Raw genomic sequence first — 20,870 nt, 5'->3', positions numbered from 1 at the left:
GTTAAAGGGAGTGGGAAGTTGAGCACCAAATGGTTAAAACCACAGATGATCAGAGTGGAAGAGCTTAGTTGGAAACACAGCTTGGATTTCGACAAGCACTTGGCTTTCTCAGGTAGAAGCTCAAGTCCTCCTCAGCAGAATGGGCAAGCCCAGCTCAGCTTTAGCTGTTCAACCTCATGCCTGCAAAAAGAAAAGGCACTCGACCACTGCTGGGTGCAGCTGGGTCAGTGGTCATCAAGAACCCAAGAGAATCAGGTCCAACTCCAATGAATGCCCACCAAAATTACTTGAGCATGTCACTGTCATAAAATTGTTACATCTAACTCTCAGCCGAGTGCTGGGGATGCCAGAGCTCTGGGAGCAAGTCCTTACCCTCAAAAGCAAACTTGAATTAAGGAAGGGCAGAGGGGGTTCATCTCTTTCACTTCCTGGTGAAAGCACCAGCCAGTGGACTGCTGGGTGGATGATGACCATCTGTCTTCAGAAAGAGAAGTTTAGATATCTTCCACCAAACAGCAATAATAAATCCCATTCCTCCAAGAATCTCAAGGAAAAATAGGAGCCTCAGAGGAGTAAGGTAAGTACTTGCAGGTATCATGTAAGAATTGACTAAAATTTCAGGTGCCAGAACTCCTCCAGAAGTTGCATAACACAACCTGCAGATAATAAGTGTCAGCCTTAAAACCACACCTCGCTCACATCTTTTGATTTCAGCTGGAAGGCAGCGTGACTCAGCTGCCAAAAATGCTTGATTTGTGATGAGATGGAGAATGGGGCAGGGGAAGACCTGGTTTTCAAGCATTTTATGTACACTCCAAAATGCAGATTCACAAAACCAACAAAAAAGTATAGCTGTAAATAAAGCTTTGCAGTAACTATACTATATAAAACAATACTGTTTTAGCTCCCAACTCTGCAGCTGCTTAGTCAGCTGTAGCTTACTGTAGTACCAGCAACTCTCCTCAGAAATGCTCTCTAGAAATCTGCTGTGCCTGGTGCTGCAGGGGCTTGAGTCAGGAGCCTGGCATGGGATCAACTCTGGCCGCAGTGACTGCACAGGCTGGGACACTTTCCTAAGTAAACCTGAACCCAGTGCTGCACCTGTCCAGAGAACACACTTGCTTCCAAGGACACTGAACCCTGGAGCCCAAGTCACAGACCTACAGCCTGTGCAGTAAAAGGGTACAAATCCAGTAATCTCCAGCAATGCAGCACAAATAAAGAGATACTCTGCCATCTCACAGTTACTGTGTGTTCACCTCACCCAGCAGCAGCTTGAAGGTTCATTGAGAAAAACCCATAACTATATGTTAGAATGCTACAAGGAAAATGGTAATTCCTTCTTCAGAGCAGAATTCAAAGACTACATAATAAGTAAGGCACCAGCCAGGCAAAGAGAGTAACAGAAAAATTGCAATGGTTGGTTCAACAGTGTCTGCCAGGAAGGCAGGGAGCCAGAAGGAAAAAACCTCCAAAATACTCAGAGACTAATGGTAACATAGATACAGATATAAATTTAGGACTGACAGACTAAGATGCCAGTCCAGTCCTAGTCCTCTCTGATTTTGAAAGGTTTTTAACATTCCTGTCCTTTTACCACAACCTCGTGGGCAGCAAAACAATCTTAGTTCCAGGAAATCGGAGCAGGTCAGCACAGCCCCTTCATTCAAAATACAGCCATTATCATCAGAACTTTTCTTCTCCTCACTTGGTATTTTAATATTCTGAATTGTTTAATTGCTTAAATATTTACAGCCAGTAAAGCACCACACAAGATTCTGTAAAACTTTAATTTATTCCCCTCCCAAGTATCCAGAATAGAAGACCCTCTTAAGTTGGAGAAAAATGTGACAAAGAAATAGATTACCAGGATAGCTGTTCACAGAAGAAGAAAAAGCACATACTACCAAGGTTACACAGAAAACAACCCAAAAGTCCTATTTAATGGGATAGTGCAAGTTAACAGCATGTCTCTGGCATGGATACCTTCATTTGGATTATAAAAGTTTTACAGAGTTAGATCAAGAGTCTGGATGGGTCTCTGATACTTTACTATAGCATTAAGAATGTACTGTTTGAAAGATGCTGTACAGAATGACCCACCAAACAAATGTATTTACAAGCCTGGGGAGAAAAAATTATTTTTCAGTTTATTCAAAATAAAAATACACATAGAATTATGAAAATATAGGTTTACTATTTCCACCACACAGAAGTCAATGCTGCTGTCTGAAAGGCTTGCAAGATTATTTCAAGTTTTTTAAAGTTCATCTTTTTCCCTCAATAAGGTGTACCTATGTTCACTGGGTGCCAGTTTCTGGAATGAGCTCTCTGGTGGGCTGCTTGCTAAATCCTGAATTGGCTGAAAAACAGAACAAACAGTAAAATTGTTTGTTAGACTAATAACATTCATCTCCATTAAATGAATTTCTAGTATTATGGGAATGCAGAATGTGCAGCATCCTCATAAATTGAATTTGGGGTTTTTGGAAGGTATGTTCTGAGTCCCAAGTAGGTGGAACACACACACATTAATTAAGCAATTCCAGTTAAGGATATTCCTTTAGTTGTAACATCTCAAGGGCAATGGCCATCACATGAGTTTCTATACAAGTCACACAGAAGTATTTCAAATGTACCCCACTGTGTATTTGCTTGAATCCACCACTTGCCTTGGGGGTATTCTAGATTTATCTGCATGTGTTTTCTGAGATATACCAGGGCAAAAGTGACTTCACTGTGAAAGTATTTTAGAATTACTTTTCCATGGAAACTAAAAGAAAACACCCCATACAAAAATACATGCAATTCAAGGGGCATAGATGACCCACGACAGCAGCTGCCAGTTTAGTGAAGGCCAGTATTTATTTCCATTGCATCCACATCTTCCACAAGATGGCAGGATGCCATACAGAGATGGGATTGTAAACATCCCAGGTTTTGTGTGTATTTTTCAAGGCAGAAATGAGGCAAGAGCAAGCCTGCAGCTCTGGGTCCTGTGCCTGTGCCCAGATGGGCAGGCAGCAGGATCCAGGGACTCCACAGGCTTCCTCCTTCCCTAGCCAAGCCTCCTCCTCAGGGCAAGAGCCTGGCCTATGCCTCAGTCTCCAGCCCTTATTTCTGCCCCTCCTCCTGATGACCTGAATTCTGGTTGCTCAATGAATTTCTGAGAAACACAGGAACTACAACTCAAATGAATTACTGCTGAGACAATTCAGCCCACATGTTTTCACAGCCAGTCATGACAACATTCAAAAGCAGTCATTCTCCTGGCCAAGGCAAGCCCTCCAGGGCTTTCACACTTTTAAATCTTTTGAGCAGGGAAACAGGAGGCTGCACTCAATCGACTTAGAGCAGTGCCATCCTTACCACATTCCACAGATGAGCAGGAAAAGGAGCCTGTAGCTATAAATAGTTTCTGACCCTCAGCCATGGAATGGCCCAAGGCTCCCCAACACAAGGGCACCAGGGCTCCTCTGGGACCGAAGTGGCTCTTTGAGCCCTGGATAACACAATATATACCTTGAAAGAAGCGTTTAAAAACAGTTCTTTCTTTGGAGGGTGCCCAAGGTAGAGAAAATGTTCCCTGACAGTTAAATTTGCACTTTTCAGCAGGACCCCAAGCATGTGAGCCGAGTGGATACCAGGCTGATGGAGACACCATTAGAAGACTGTGATGAGCAGAGGGAATTGGGGCTGGTCGTGTTCTTTCTTTTCTGACACTGAGGGGCTTCTGACTTTTGTCTGGAGAAGGGTCTAGTAGCTGTGTTCCTGAAGAGATCCCAGAAGTGACTTCCAGGCATGTAATTACGCAACATGACAAGCTTTGAGTAGAACCATGAGGAAATCAAACTGACAAGTGCAGCCTGTGAGCACTGCTAATGCTGTTTTGTCAACCGCATTAACAAAAGCAGAGTAAGGCCTATTACTGCTCACCCATCCTTTCTTGATGCTCTAATAATTTGCTTCCTGCTTACATTGCTAATATATAAAACATTCAATCAATTGTTGTTTCCCCTTAAAAGCACCCTCCAGTAGTGTGTTGTGTGGGAAATAATGCAGCTACGATGGTTTATCAGCTTTTGCACTGAAGTCACAGGAGAACCTAAGAGCAGCTCTGTGAAGTCAGAACAGTCACCAAGCCCAAGATCTCCTGTTTCAGTGGAGAAAATAAATATTCTTATACTCTTCCCTTATTCAAGGCAAACAGGTACCATATTACCCCTAATGACTACTACCCCTGATACTCCCTGCCTTAACCCAAAGAAGGTTGAGGAGCCAAGCAAAAGAGGTAATGTTATGCTTCTGTTAATAGATTTTCTCTTTCAAAAGACAGAAGTTAAAAGGACAAATATACTGGAAGGTACAGCTCTGAAAAAGAGTAATAAAAAGGTCTTTACTAAATGGCCAAATGAAATGTATTTGTTGTAACCTTACCTGACCAGGTGCTACATCAGTTGGATCAGGGCCATGATGAAACTCTCTATGCAATTTTCCAGAATGCAAGTCTAGTACAAACTGCTTCAGTTTACCTGGAACTCTGGAACAAATTCAACAGAAACATCCACATGTTTATTACAAGTTAAGTCCAAACACAGGAGATTTAAAGTGCACTGCTTGGAGTAGCCAACTTCTGTTTACCTAGCACACTATGCCTACTTTTAGGTGATTAATAGAGGACAGGGAGCCACATGGTTTGCTAAGGTATCCCACCAGCTTCTTTTTCTTTCCACTGTCTCTTGAGAACACAGCAAGTATTTCATCTTTTCAATAACTCCCACAGAGCTGTACCAGCCAATAACTTCATTGTGAACTCCCTTCAGCTCCCCACTAACTGTAATGTAAGAGGGAACAGCAGGTTCCAAATGCACAGTTTACAGATACAAATGACACTTGGGGAGCACTATTGACAAAACATCTTTGAAAGGCTCTCTACTGCCTCAGCAACTGCACATACACCACAGATAAGCACTAAGAGGATATCAATGTAAATCTAATCTGAGATCATCTACTGTCACCCACAGCAAACGTGCTAAACTACAGCATCCAGTTTTATTTGTGAAATGTCAAGCTGACTAAAAATCTCAAAGTGAAGAGTTAATCTAGTAAGTATTAAAGATGAGATAAAAAACTCTAGTGGGGGCACTCCACGTGAAATGTAAAGGTAATGTGTGAATGGGCACAGGTTTTATAGGGAGTCTTTCATGAAACTAATTACATTTAGGACAGAGGAAGAAAGTGTGGCCAGACAAACTATCAACAGTATTTAAGATCATCAGAAAATGCTATGGATAAAATGCAGTAAGTATTGATTCAGAGGGTATCATCACAGCAATGTCTGTAACCAATCAGTATTACACTGGTACTTTAAGGGGCCTCTTCTTATCCCAGATGAGATCATGAATTAGTACCAATGGAGAAAAAGGGGTCCGTTCCAGCCTGGTTATAGGGACAGCAGACTTACTGCTCCCTGCTTTTCCTTGGGCTCCTGCCCTGTTCTAGGGCAGGCACATTGCTGGAGACATTCTCCTCTCCTAATGCAGCAAGGGCACTCAGTGCCTGCAGCCTTGTGTAGCTCAGCCTGTTCTTGCTGAGAAGCTACAACCTATCTGTTGCACACTCCCTGCTATCATTTCCAGCCTGGAACAGCAGGATGAATAGGGCCAGGTGGCCAACAGATGAGGATAAAATAGTGATGGTCTCATTTGCCTGCCAAGTGCCTATTCTCCAAAAAGACAATGAGCTCCCTAAAGAGAGAGGAAATCTTTTAGTAGGCCAGCTCTGAAAGCACCATATCCAAGCCCTACTGGCTGGTGGCAGCACTGAGGTTACAACAGACAGCCTGGGGCCAGTTTATGAAAGAGTCCAGGTTACTGAAGTGGTAGATGAAAGTCTCAGAATTAAGATTTTACTTATTATTAAAAAATAAAACCACCATACAAAGCCACCCAAGAAACAACAAAAACATCCAAACCACATATACACAAAAGAGTATCTTCCCAGGAACTCCAAGCTCTTCTTGTTCCCAAACTGTGTTTTGCTATTTCTATGTATCAGCTCAACGTCCTAGAATAAGGTTGAGTAATTATTTATCATTAGGCAACTGTCAACAACCCTGACATCTCTCTTTCAGCTTCATTTGTAAGTGACAACTGGTAGACATCAAGCAAGTAGCTCTCATTATTCTGACAGTGTTTCACAGAAACTGAACATTTAAGAAACATAACATCAAAGTCTAAACTAAATATCTCTACTACCTTTCTGCAAGATGTTAATTTGTTTTGGGGCTGTTTAAAAACTGCCAAAAAAAAGGTTTTAAAATGCAACTATCCTATTTTTTGCTAGGGTGTGCAGTGAATAGAATCTTCCAAAGAAACAGAAATACATGGAGAAAAATAGTCACTTATCAAGCATTTCAACATACATAGCTTCAGATATTTGAAAAACACTATTCAAGATACATCAGAGACAACATTTTATGGATAAGCCTGTGGAGAATTGCAGAAAGAAGCTAAGTTCAAACTCTCCTCCCAGATGTCAGTATCTCAGATAGAGAAATGTCTCCTGGAATAGCAGAACTAACCATGATATTACATTTATATAGCATGCTAAGTCTGAATCCTTGGTTTTGACAAAAATGAAATACCCAGCCTAGACATCTAACCAGGAGTTAGCAGGCAGTGTATATGCAGCTGCCTTCTTTGAGACAGAAACTGGAGGTTCTGTTAACACTCAAGCAGAAGACAAAGACAGAGCACTGGTCTCAGGCTGAAAGCCCCTGAAGAGGACATTTACCCATCTTCATTCCTTGACTGACCCGTGCCAGACAGAACATGTGCTTCCAAGGCCACGCAGCCTAGTCAGGCTGAGGTAATGAGGGTTATTGCAGCAGTGTTTCACCTAAACACCCTGGTACTCTGCTGTAATGTATTTGATCCAGATAAACATGCCAGTGATTGGCCATTTTCCAAGCTGCACATGGAAAATTTCACAAACCCACACAACTATTTCTTTGCCAACTTTCCAGGTGTAGACTAATGCAGGAAGGCTAGAATTGCACTGCAGGAAAACCCAAACCAGCAGGCTGGGAATTATTACATGCTGCTTTTTACAGTAATCCTTGAATAACACAGAACTTCACATCCCATGTAGTATTTTAAATCTTTTATAGTTGAGATATCTAGATCACTACTAAAAATGCCATGCCAGGCTCCAAATGCCTAACCATGATGGAAAATAGCAAAACTGTGAAAGCAAAGCAGACCAGCATGTAAGAACTTCATACGAGATTCTTTTCTTGCTTAAAGTAATACAACTCCATTTTAACAATGACTTCACACCAGCTCATCCTGCTATAAGGCTCTGACACTAAATCACACAGCGGCAGCCTTAGCGACCCCAGATTTACTCATCTTCCTACCACAGCACTGATTAAAGTATGAGCCTTTTCACTTGTTCTTCTCCAATTAAAATGCACCAAGAAAAATACTTACGACAAGTCACTGAAGTCTGGAAAGACATACATGTGCCTGAAGCTATCAATGGCAATGACAGGGCAGTCTGCTGGAGTCTTCTGAATGTGGAGGAGTGGATGCCTGAATTTGTCACAGTCAGCATGGAGGAAGTTTATTGTACCTTAACATTGTGAGCAGACAAAAACCCATGTTAGAATTTTTTTATTATTATTGTCTTGACACCCATTTAAAACCAGTTTCCTAAATATTACAAAGGTGGAGATATCAGATAGATACAACATGCAAAACTTGAAAATAGGTCTAAATAAACAACACCACCAAAATAATGGATTTTCTTAAAGTGTTTTTTTTCTGTGTTACAAACTGAAGCTTTGTTTAATGCCCTCTCAAAACACATTAAATCATTCAGACAAGAAGGATTTCTGAAAGTTACTTACTAATAAATTGTGCATCTATTTTAATAATTTCCAGAGGAGTTGGTCCTCACTGTGAAAAATTCATCAAGCCCTTCAGTCTCAAGAGCTTGAAAGCTATAATTCTGTTTGGCCTTTGCTTCCACTCCACTGAGTTGTCTGAAAAAAATTATACCAGTAAAACCAAGAAGTAGTGGGAATTATTACAAACCTTTTTCACCTATTAACTGCCGTGCAACCTCCTGCTGGAATTTCTCTAAACTCTCCAAGTCATCTTTCATGTGGAAAAGTATGAGAAAAGGAAGGCCTTCTTCTGTCAGTTCCTGCACAGAAAACAAAGCACAAACTAATTTCTTCAATTTCTTAAGGGCACCAAATTAAGTGATTGCAATAATTTTCAAATTCAGTGACATCTCCACTTTAAAAACAGGCAAAAGAGCAAGACCAAATATGTTAACTGCTGACCCTTCCTCTGAGATACCCAATTGATACAGTTAACCATGTTTCCTCCCTCTTATCATATACAACAGATAAAGGATGAGAGCAAGTCATTATCAGCATTTTGGGAAGGGATACACTTTCACTGGAATACTTGTGCTAAAGAAATAACCCGATTCCAAGGAAACACAGCAGCTCCAGAGAAACCACAATAAGGCCTGAGCACCATGGTTGTTAAATGCTACAAAAGGCTGAGGGTGTGCTCTAGAACCCAGTTCTAGCTTATTCACGTAGTAAATTGGTGGTTTCTTAGCATAACACAAGAAGTGTCTTTGAATAACTCTATTCCCTCCTCACTAAAAAAGAGAAGAGCAGAAGCTAATGACACAGCCAGAGCAGTTATGATGAAGTACTGCTCTCCTGCCACTAACTGTGTCCTGACTGGTCATCCTTTGTTGGACAGGCAAACTTTAGTTCCTCATATGAATCTGTTCTTGCAGCACAATGCCTTTTAAAGACCTCTGCCCACAGACAGATAAATACAGGATTGCCTTGAATAATTTATTCAGGATTTTTCTTTTATTCAAACAAAACACAAACATTTGCTTGCTCCAAAAGTGATTTCTGTCAGCTCAACTCACTACAGCCTGATTGAAGAATTAATCATTTATCATCTAAGAAATGCCTACAGTTGTCTATCTTTCATTTGCACAACTGGTATAACAAGCAAGTGCTGCTATTGCTTTGATTCTAGCCTACATCAGCAACTGTGCTTTTTGGGAAAGATAGTAGTGGCTTATTCTGCTACCAAGTAGAAGGGTTTCTTCAGATATCTTCAATTTGCAGTAAGTTGAAGGAAAGACTTTCTCTATCAGTAGGCAGCCAGTTACACAGGATACATGAACTGGCTCTTGTTCTCCCTTCAACCAAGTCCATCAGGTAAGTTGAAGCATGGTCTTCTAAACAGAGGACTGCAGAGATCTTCATAACATCAATGCTCTTGAAATCCAAGCTTCCCAATCCATCCCTAAAACAACAACTAATCATATTTGCTCATTCTCATTTTTGCACACACACATTCAGCTGGGTCTCAGCCTCCTCTCCTATTACAGGATGGGAAAAAGTCTGTTTTGTACCCCTATAATTATGGCTCCATTTCCCTCACTTCAGCAGGTACATTTCCAGAGAGAGAACTCCCAAACAGCTCAGTATTCCGGCTCTAAGGTCTTCTGTTGCTTGCAAGCAGCAAAAATGACAACCTCAGCAAGTTACATTCACAAGATCAATTCATCTCCAAAACAGGCTGTAAGAACAGCTGGTATGAACCTTGCTAATTTTAGCCCTTCTGTAAGGTACCTCCCTTTGCTTCCTGTGCTATTCCAGCTTTCATATCATGTCTCACTGACCAGGCAGGACAAGTGGAAGCTCCCTCAAAAGCTCCTGTGTTGTTTGGCACTAAGAAAATCAGAAGACTTTCCATTAGATCTCAGCTTCCCACATCACTTCTGTGTGCCTTTGAGAAACTTCTTACTGGTTCCAAACCTCACTGTTCAGCACCACCAGGACGACACAGGTTCACTGCATCCATTTAACACAGAACTACACAGCCTGATTCCAGGTTAAAGAGGGATTTCTTCTGAATGATATCCTGATTCCAACAGTCTCTGCCGGTCAAGCACAGGAACTATCTCAAATGGGCAGTCCTTGAGCAGAAGACCCTGCTTCAGAGCTCAATTACTGGGTGTTTAAAGTGTATTCTAGTGCCATCAATACAGTTTAACAGTCACAGCACTTCGTATTTTTATCTTGTAAAATTGTGTAGTATGCACAACAAGAGCCCATTTAAATAACTGTACAATCTCAGCATGCAGAAATATCTCAATTTTGGCATGTTTAAATTTGTTTGGGTACCAGCAACACTGAAATTTTCAAATAAACTTTGCCAGGCAAAATATCACATTGCAATTTTAACTATCTGCCTAAGCAAACAGGAATCAAAGGTTAAGGGAACAACCAGAGAAACCACAACAGAATGTGGTACAAGCTAACAGTGATGAACCTTGGCTTCCAAGGCTCAGAATCCTGTTTCACCATGGAAAAAGTACACTGAGTATCTACCACACGCTTCTAAAGATGTAAACATGTGGCATCTTTTACATATTGAGTTGCAAATTGAGAATTAAGATTTTTTTAACTATCAGAACTTGCCAATAAAACCTGGCAGGATTAACTAGAAAACAGTCAATAATCATGGCCTAAGTAAAATCACCCTGTCCCTACCTCTGCCATGAAACCTGAAGTGCTGCATGTGCCCAGAACAGCAGATTCAGGATAAAAGAATAAAGTGTGCAAACTGAGAATGAATCACAAGTGATTCAATCTCTGGTTTCTCATCCAGTATGGACAACGTACCATAATTTGTGGCAAACCTTGGCAGATTTTCTAGCAGATTCTGTACCCATGTACAAATACTCCTTTTGAGATGCTACAAACTTGATAATTTTCTAAGGACTTTTTTCATGTTATTTATTTTACAAAGAACAAAATCAAATATGGAGTTGGATATGGACAAAAGAAGAGTAAGTTACAAAAGAAAACAAAAAATCCTTGAAAGAAATAATAATGAGAAGAGATGCTTAAAAACAAACTCCCAAATTCCACCTGACAAATTGCAGCCAAAAGAAGAAAAGCATGGGAAACATGCTTTTCTTGAAACATGAAACTAAACTTTCTTGAAACATGAAACTAAAAAGATTAAGCTACCAGTGCTTTTACACTGATTGAAAATAAAAACCCCACATAGCTTTCATTACCATTCCCAGAAGATTACAGGGTCAGCCATCATTTAATGTGCTTATTTATTAGATAATGCTTTGGAAGTGGTTAATACAGCAGTATGTTTCTACCACTCACATTAACATCAGTGGGAGGGAGCTGGGGGTGTTTAGCCTGGAGGAAAGCAGGCTCAGGGGAGCCCCTATTGCTCTCTACAACTGCCTGAAAGGAGGGTGCAGCCACGTGGGGGTTGGCCTCTTCTCCCAGCTAACAAGCGACAGGAGAAGAGGAAATAACCTCAGGCTGCACCAGGATAGGTTTAGATTGGATATTGGGAAAAACTTCTCCATGGAAAGGGTTGTGAAGCACTGGAACAGCCTGCTCAGGGAAGTGGCAGAATCAATGTTCCTGGAAATGCTCAAAAAAACATGGATGTGGCACCTGGGGACAAGGTTTAGTGTTGAGCACAGTGGTGCTGGATTAACTGCTGGACTCAATGATCTTAGAAGTCTTTCCCAACCTTAACAGTTCTGTAATTATAACTTCTTACTTTCGTAGTGTATGAAGCTACTACAGATCTGCCTCCAGTGAATTTCAACAGTAACCAAAAAGCTCCTAAAGAATGAAAAGATCTGACAGCCATTTTCTGTCTAAACCAAAATACATAAAGTTCTTTGATGTGGATGAGGGACCTTGAAAAAGGCATTTTGGTTTCAAGAAAGAAACCCCAAATGTAGAATAGTAGAAAAAGCCTCACCTCCCCATTTTCAAATGTGATTTCTCGAACTAGTGGTACACATTTATCTTGTGTCCATGCGTAAATCAAATCAAAATTGGTTAGTGAGCCTAAATACACCATATCTGGAGCATTTTCCTGTTGAAAAGAAAAATACAGTAGGATGAGAAACAGTAAAAATGACATTGCTGCCTACAAAGATTACCTACTCAACATAAATTACAATATTCATACAAATATTTTAAACCAATCTTACACCAATATTCAACCTTGTGCATGCAAGATTTCTATTACATATGTGATAAAAGTACAAATGGAAAAGAAATATGACATATAATTTATACAGTAATAATTTAATATTATTTAATAATTTATCCACGTTATATGACAATTTATAAATAATGGGAGATAATTTGTTTCCAAATTAGGGCTGCTTCAAGTAAGGGCTACTTAGATTTCTGCTTTCTGCTAGGCTGAGAAACAATATCACCAGACCTAAACTAAATGCAGGTAGTGAGTTGCTTCAGTGAATGCTGATAGTTACAGAGACTCATCAAAACCCCCTCCTAATACAGGACTTGAAACTGGTATTTTACATTTGCTTTGCCAAAGAGATATGAATAAATAATAATTTTCCTTTATTTGCTTGTAGTTTTAACTTGTAATTCAGTGCTAGCATCCTTTAATTTAATTACAATTTTGGTTAACATAAAGTGAAGCATGACTTCGCAAGCTGCGGCCATGATTAAGCACACCTTAATTCAGAAATGCCATATAAATTAGGTAACTTCATAAATTCTGTTGTTGGAAAAAAAAATGCTTTGAAACTCTCTTCCCCCTCAGGTCCATTTGCATCTATTTCCTCTTTTCTAAGCAGCTCTTTTCATACAGTAAATTTGAGAAAGGAGCAGAGTTTTAGATAGTATGTCTCTATAAAGCAATTCTTGCAGATTTTCTTCTGTACTGAATTTTTCTTCTGGTAAAACTATGTTTATAAGAGTTTGTTAACCCACAGTTAATTTTATTAATTATTTTTCTTTTTTTTTTTTTAATTAACAGAAGAGTTCTTAACCTTTGTGGACTAAGGCATACAAGACAAGTAAGAGTCATTAAAATACACAGTAATTGTCACTTGCTTTGAAAAACATGAAGTGTACCAGCTTCACAGATTTTAAAGAGTTCTACAGAACACACGTGATGTGTTGACTGTGTTAAAAAAATATTATTTTTTTTAATGTGGATATTTCAAGCTATAGGTTTAGGTTCTGTGCATTAACTGTTAGCAAATGACACTGATCTTTTTCACTGACTCAAACACTAATTTCTATGATCCTATCCCTCACACTATTCAGTGATGAAATAAAACTGAGATGCAGTAACATACTGAATGATCTGAATACAGTCTCCATTTGTTTGTATTCACATATAATCACAACAATCACAATAAAATAGATAGTTACACTTACCCCTGGTGGCTTGTAGATTACATTGTCTCCACTAAATCTCTCTGCTTTTGAAATAGCCCTACAACAAACCAACCAGTAAGCATGTCTTGGTACAGACAAATAAAATAACTGAGATATTAAAATTCATATTTTAATTTTTTATCCTTTCCTTACTTCTTTTTTTAACCCCTTCACAATTTAAAAATGAAGGATTTTAATTCTCAAAGTAAACTGTAAATGACTCCATAGGAACTTGGCCTGCCTGGATAAGAGGGCTTTATGGGAGTCAGCAAGATGCATCCCTAAGATCAGAAGTCTGGACTAAAGGCATCAAAGTGACAAGCAATAAATGCCAGGACAATTTTGGGTAAAGACCATTAAAGAATTAAAGAAAAAACCTTGAGGAAGCAAAGAGGAAGGTGGATTCTCATTTGCATTTACTCTTCCTGTTCCACTATTTACACTGAGAATTAACATCTCCTCTACCCTGACAGAGAAAGGCTTTGAGGTTCTATAGGCACAAGCAATGAGAAAGCAGAGGGCAAGTGAGCCCTCACTGTCCATTTTACCCTCAGAACACATCTAGAGGGAAGACATAGCATGCAATTTCTGGCTACTGATGATACACAAGTGTGTACCTCTGAGACATTCAATTCCTCCTTGGTATTCAGCTTACTACCTCACCTTGGTAAGTTCCTCTTGTGCCTTTAGAATATTTTACCCCAAATCACAGCAAAGTGCCCTGAAAGCTGCTAGTTTGTACCCCAAAATTATCATCTCTTATTCAAGCAAGTTGGAACAGCTGGGTATCCAATGAAGGAGATAGAAAAGTAAGAGAAGTCAAATTATCTGAATTTACCTCACTGCAAGATGGGCTACATCTTCCAGGGGTCTGAACAATTTAGAGTGCCAAGAAAAATACAGACATCATAAGGCTTAACTCAAAGTACCTATGTTTTATTGATTTTTTTTTTTGATCCAATTATCCTTTTCTTATCACATACAAAAGACGCCTTGCATCAGTTATGTTACACCACCAGTATTTGCATCAGTTTAGAGATGTGTATTTTAAAATGCATTTTTGTATTCCCAACATGACTCTCCCCATAATGTGAAATGAGCCTTCCTAGTGACAATCATGACTGAGGTAAGCCACTTGCATCCCAAGTAAGCCTTCATGGAATAAGAGAGTGAAGCCATAGAAGCCACCTGCACAATCACTGCTTGCTAAACTGATGATAATCTATAATGAAATACATGCTCTAGGGTGACCCTGTGGTAGAACCCAGAATGTCCTCTTCTGTGTTCTTCCACTCCAGTAGCTGCAGCTATGACTGATTTTTTTTTTTCAGATAACTCAAAGTGGGGACATGATGTGAAAATCCCAAATGCCTGAAGATACACCTTTTTAAAGCAACTACTAAAATGGAAACACTTCAGTTTGCATTTTGTCTTTTTTTTAAGCAGTAATGTACAAGGTGAATCTCTGGAAAGCACACGACCCCCTCCACCCTCCTCTGCCATATTTACTTGCTAATATAAAATTAAAACAGTTCCTACATTTATCACTTTCTGTCATGAATTACTTATAGTTCATCATAGCCTTTTAAAATAAAAGTATTTTTGGCTTTTTTTTTCCCTGTTCAGCATTTTCTTCCATGTTCACAAACATTACAGATTCATTCCTCTCCATTTCTAAAATCTACCTCTAACAATCTCTTAATCAGATTTTTCCTGTATCTCCTCCTGCTTACAAGTCTTCTTTCAATAATCTTGTTCTGTGGTCACTTCAGATCTTAACAGAACTGTAAGGCCCAGTTAATTTAGGAACAGTTTTAAGCATCAAAATCATCTGCAACTAAGTACTATTAACAGAGTTTTTAAGTAAGCTATTACAACTACCTAAAGCCAGAATAATTTTGGCATAATGGGACAGTTCTGCCTTGACAGAAGTTAGTCAAGCAACTATGTTTCTACTGTCAAATTGATTACTTTATTTTAGCTTAAGAGAAATTTGAACATGACCACTCATGTAACCTCCCCAAACCATGTAGCTGTTGAACTCTGTCCATAGAAAAACCTAAAGTCTTTTCCAGGGGCTGTTGGGATGCTCAGTCAGAAGAGTTCAACTGATCAATGCCAACTCCCCATGAAGAAATTTGCTATATATAATCTGAATAAAAACCACTGATCTGTAGCCAGCATCTCCCTTGGAAGTCTTTTCACATACAGTTTTTTAGGAAGCTGAAGAGCCTCAGCTACTGAGAGATGAAAACATTTAGCTCCCAAGGCTGCTGTTGGGAAGGCTGCACTTTAAAACACTAACAGCTCCAGGCTAGAAAGGGAATGGGTGTCTGGAGATAAGAATAATGATAAACCTGCTGTGCAATCTGTATTTACACAGGCAGGTTATCAATAATCAAACTGTGATCCATTCCACTATGTCTGCTTATTGCTTATATCTGAACAAAAAATAAAAATAAACCCCCTATAGTACCTACTTTAAGAACAGTGCCCAGCAACCAAGTGCTAACACTGAGTGGTGGGAAACTGCTTCTCATTATTGACAAACAGCAAACCAAAGACAAACAGACTCAAAAACCAGGAGAGTGAATGCTGAAAGTTGTGCTATCTTACTAATAATTTTCTGAAGTTATTTCTGAAAAGACAAAGAAGTTGAATGAGGGGCAAAATTAATTTAAAATTCTAATAGCAACTCAGAGTGGCTGTGCTGAGAACAAGGAGGGATGCAGGCATCAGAAAACATCTGAGATAACGGCACTCACTGGGAGAAGACTGACAGACCTACAGACCACAGATTTACAAGTCATGGCCAGGGCTGCTTACCCAGTCATAGCAGCACCTGGCTGGGGACTGAAGGAAGGGAAAGCCACATGCAACCCTGCACTTTGCAAACACTCTCCCCCACCCACAAACTATTTTTAGAGACATATTGGAAGAGGCATCAGAGACTGAAAACAGGTTTTGTTCAAACAGATGAAACATTTTCTACCTTGATACATCCTCTCAGTTTCTCTGCTGTTCTCTACTACATCAATTAAAAAAAACTCCTGAGGCAACTCTGCAGCATAAAATCTAGCATGCAAATTCCTGATTTTGCAACTGTGCGTAGACTGAAAACCACTACAATCACATTAATGCTCAATCACTTCAAATTGGGCAGTGCTGGCACATTAAATACTGCAGAATTAATCTAGATTTTAATTTCATTATGATACTTAAAAAGTGAATCACTCCCAATCTATTCTTCTTCCACTGAATATTTTGAAATATCACTATAAATCCATACATGGAGAAATCTGAATTCCTGTAGATTTTTCTTCTAGACTTCCACTGTGCAGCTCACCAATGCAATTTTCTTTTTAAGCTATTACACTGTGCAGTGACATAAAACTTGCATGAAAAAGGCCCAGGCACAGAAATAAGGTATTTTGGAAAAAGGTCTGCTCCCCTAACACCAAGAGGACATGAGTAAGCAACTACATTCCTTAAAGAAAAAAAAAAAAAAAACAAAAAAAAAACAAACAAACAAAAAAGCCCCACAAAAATCCCCAAAAAAACCCCCAAAAACCCAACCCCCCCCCCCCCACCCTCTCCCTCTAATAATGCAGGTTTTTGGGACACAAATGTCTAGCATTCCCCCACTCACACCTCTTCAGGTACATTTAAACTATACTCACAAGGAATGGTAAAACAAGAAAAAGGAAGCAAAAAATAAAAGTTGAATTTCACAGCAAACATTAGGACTAAGAAGAGTTTTGTCCTTCTATCCCCTCAGTGTATTTATCCATTAAGTTATGCCACACTGAAAATAATAAAGAAATCTATTTAATAAAATTATATAGACCAAATTAACAGAATTCCAATAATGAAGTCGTGAAATCAAGACATTTCAAAACTTACCCAAAGGCAGAGAGGAACACACAATCATCATGCAAAATATTCGCTACTCTTTCAAAGGTTCTGTAATTATCAGAGTCCTTTTGCTCAAAGTACCCAATAATATTTCTTCTGCTGCGCTGTAAAAACAAAGGCTAAGTTATAACTTGCATCAAATTATCAAAAACTGTCATTACCCCTACAGATATTAAATACAGAGATGCCATTCATTCAACGGTCAGCAAATGCAGAAATTATTTCTTTTTTGCCTTTCCAATATTCAGAAGAATCCTTGTGAGTATTTTTTTTTTGGTGAGGAATATTAGAAGTATCTTGTCAAATACATCACATGATACTTTTTAAATTTTTAAAAGCAAGATAAATAACTTAGTAATAGAGTGAATGCAGCTCAAAGTGACTACACTGAACTAACTTGTAATACTGCAAACAATCCAGTTTTCCACTCAATTAAAAAAAAAAATACCACAAGGTACTGAACATTCCACAGTTCAACATTGAAAAAAAAAACCAGAGAAGGAATAAAATTGAAACACTTACATCAAGAGAACTAATTTCTTCCAAATCCTGGACCTCCCGAATAGGGTTACTTTTCTGCTGCCTGATGTAATCTGCTATTGCTGTCACAGATCTCTGGCCCCTGTACTCCCTCTTCATCATCATGCCATTCCGGAAGAGCTTCAGAGTTGGGTATTTGCTTATCCTGTACCTCTGAGCTATATCAGCTAAAAAGAAATTAAGAAAATGAAAGCAAAGCCCTACAAATACAGAAATACACTGAACATGGTTTCTTTTGCATGTATATGTCTGCCTGTATGTGGAACCTCCAAACCAGCAGTTCTATGTCTTTAAGCAACAAAACGACAGAACAAAAAAAAAAACCAAAAAAACCAAAAAAAACCCCAAAAAAACCCCAACCAACCAAAAAAAAAAAAAAAAAAACCAACCAAAACAAACCCCCAAAAAACCCCCAAAGCAAAAGCATCAAAACCCTTCACTGCTATATTCCTCCCATGTACTGATTGTCATAAAGGAAAAAATTACCAAAATCTGCGCTAAGCACAGACTCAGCTTGGTCATGTATACTCATTTAGTACACTTCCTACAAACAACTAGGAAGGCAAATTTAAAAGCATAACAAGAACATGAGAATCTTCAAAGCTTGACAATCTCAGTTAATTAACCCACTTGAGAAAATATTAATAAAATAAATAATCTATTTTTCTTCAAACTTAGGATTTTCATCTCAATTGCAATACTGGAAATATTACTGTCCTGTCTAAAATGTTTGAGAATGTAAACCTGTGCAAAGTATTTTTTGAAGGCTGTGAAGGCCAGAAGATTGCTGTTCCAGTTCTGAGATGTTCAGGTTTGGATCAAGCACAAAATTTCAGGTTTCTAGGTTAAGGCAAACACCTCTCTGGTCAACCAGTATCATCACTCCCTCCAAGACAGGTCTTCATTCACATCTATACATACAGTCCAGTCTTCTTCTAGACTTGGACCACACAGAGCTTCACACAACAAAGTAACATGTAATTGGCATTAATCTAGGACAAGGGCACTAGCTATTTTCACCTTTATCTAACAGCTCAGTTATTTATTTATTCACAAGACTTACAAATGTAAAAGGATAAAACCAGAAAGAGGCTTTACAGGAAAATTAAAAGAGCAGCAAAGGAGAAAGCTATGTAAAAACAATACAAGTTTCCCACACATGTGCATCCTGTGCCACTCCAACCCCTACTAAGGCACAAATTTGGTTCTTCATCACACCCCACTAGAGTTCTTAACATGCCCCTTTGTCCCTCTTCCACTTTGCTAAATCATTGGGACACAGCAAATTGCAATAGGAATTCCAGCTAGTTCCCAGCCACACACTGATGGGGAAGCTTACACATAACCAGCAAGTGATTCATGGCACACTGATCAGGATCCAGTAGCCTTGAGTTTTCACAGCAACCTTTGCTATGGCGTAGAAAATTGGTTTGTGTATCTCCAATATTCAACATCTGCTTTAATCAAAGCTTTAAAGTATTTAATAGCTTTGAATGCTATTCCCCCTTTCAGATGTGGCTAAAGTCCAGCAAAGAACTTGACAATTTTATGAGGAGGAACTGAAGAAATGAGGTAACCAGATATACTTTGGGTTCTTAGGAAAGCAAGAATAAAAACAAACAATAAAGACAAAGTATGTAATGTTAGATAGATTTCCACAAGCACTTTCCTTTGGCTTTTGCTCTGCTTAATTATTCCCTCCTGTTCACTCCTCCCCTGGAAATAAATCTAGAAAAAAAAATCTCACAGACCCTGTGAAAATTATTTATCTTCTTTTACAGAGGGGGATGCAGTTTACCTATACCTCTGGACCTAAACTGAACTAAATGCCCCTCAAATATGCCCACCTTCTCTGTGCTACTTAACCATTTGAGGAGACTCGTTCCAGTCAACCACACCCATCACACTTGCCCTTCTTTTCTCTCTCAAGGAAAGACAGAGGTGGTGAATTCAGGAGACTGATCTATCCTTTGGAGACAGAGAAGATTCATTCAGTTGACAGAGAGAGGAAGCCATTGCGAGTGTGGCCTGGACACATATCCTAACTTTTTATGGACTCCTTACAAGTCATAGGGTACCTTTCAGGTGACCTGGATTAGCCCACAGCAGGAAGGCCACCAAATGTGGTCCATGAGCACATGTGGCACATGTACTGAATGATGTGAGAACAAATCCACTCTGACAAAAACATCCCTTCTCATTTATATATTTATCACAAAGTAGATTTGCTTTCTATCTTACACTTACTCTTTTTTAAAGAGAATGGAGAAGTCTGAATTCCATGCTGCCTGGAGAACTCTCAGTGAAACCAACTGCTGCTAGAACAATACTAATCCTATTTGCAGCATTAGGTACTGAAAAAAGTCTCTGTACCAGTTGCACAGCTTAGATGAGAACTGAAAACAAAATGTGCATAGCAAAGGAAGAAGAACCAAGTCTACTCCACAGAAATGTTCTCTAACATCTCCCAAGTAAACTTCAAAGATTCACCAGCTTAGCCCCCTTCCTAAAAAGCTTTGCATCACTATAAAACAGCACAGAATTCAGCCTATCAATTTTGACTAAGAGGCCTTGACTTGTTTCCTAAATACCCCAGAAGTGCATTTCTTAATGCACTAATTAAGATAAAATTAAGGTAAAGCATTTTATGTCTTCGTGAAGAGTACTTTTATTTCAAATTAATACAAATTTCTCCATGGAGGATGTCAATATATTCAACATTAAATTAATAATGCTTTCTTCCCTTAAACTCTACCACGTTTTAGTTAAAATACCTAAGAGCTGCCTGCAAGAAGGTGGCAAGTACAGCAGGAGAGGAATCACTTTATATTTGCTTGGTAGAAGACAAACAACATCTGCAAGCCAGGCATTTGCTGCCCTTCTCCCTGCTGACAGAAGGACCTTTGGTCTGACAGTACATGAGTTGATCCAACCTTAACAGGGTCTGATAAGGGACAAGGAGCACAATGTGTCAAGGTTTCACAGAAACGCATTGATGTTAACTACTCCTCCCGTAACAGACCTGCACAGCAAGAGAACACGAAACCCCACACTTCTTTGTCTCACAACATGGACTTTTCCCTCAGGTTATTTCCCCAGCTATGGGAGGATG

The 20,870-nt window shown here is 39.2% G+C and overlaps 1 protein-coding gene across 2 annotated transcripts in view; it reads right to left on the bottom strand.

Moving 5' to 3' along the window:
- Positions 1 to 1,698: 1,698 nt before the first annotated feature.
- Positions 1,699 to 20,870, bottom strand: part of ERP44 (endoplasmic reticulum protein 44) — a 47,807-nt gene continuing 28,635 nt past the window's right edge. For both annotated transcript variants that reach the window (XM_038126233.1, XM_038126242.1), the window contains exons 5-12: positions 17,741 to 17,925; positions 17,207 to 17,322; positions 13,304 to 13,361; positions 11,859 to 11,975; positions 8,100 to 8,211; positions 7,494 to 7,635; positions 4,438 to 4,540; positions 1,699 to 2,362 (exon numbers count right to left, since the gene is read on the bottom strand). In XM_038126233.1, coding sequence (XP_037982161.1) covers positions 2,261 to 2,362; positions 4,438 to 4,540; positions 7,494 to 7,635; positions 8,100 to 8,211; positions 11,859 to 11,975; positions 13,304 to 13,361; positions 17,207 to 17,322; positions 17,741 to 17,925 — 935 coding nt within the window. In that variant the 3' untranslated portion in view covers positions 1,699 to 2,260. The remainder of the gene's footprint in view (positions 2,363 to 4,437; positions 4,541 to 7,493; positions 7,636 to 8,099; positions 8,212 to 11,858; positions 11,976 to 13,303; positions 13,362 to 17,206; positions 17,323 to 17,740; positions 17,926 to 20,870) is intronic.

The sequence above is a fragment of the Motacilla alba genome, chromosome 2 (genome assembly GCF_015832195.1).
Source record: "Motacilla alba alba isolate MOTALB_02 chromosome 2, Motacilla_alba_V1.0_pri, whole genome shotgun sequence".
NCBI classification, from domain to species: Eukaryota; Metazoa; Chordata; class Aves; order Passeriformes; family Motacillidae; genus Motacilla; species Motacilla alba.
Note: the sequence above shows the minus strand (reverse complement) of the source record. Positions and strands in the feature narration are given on the sequence as shown.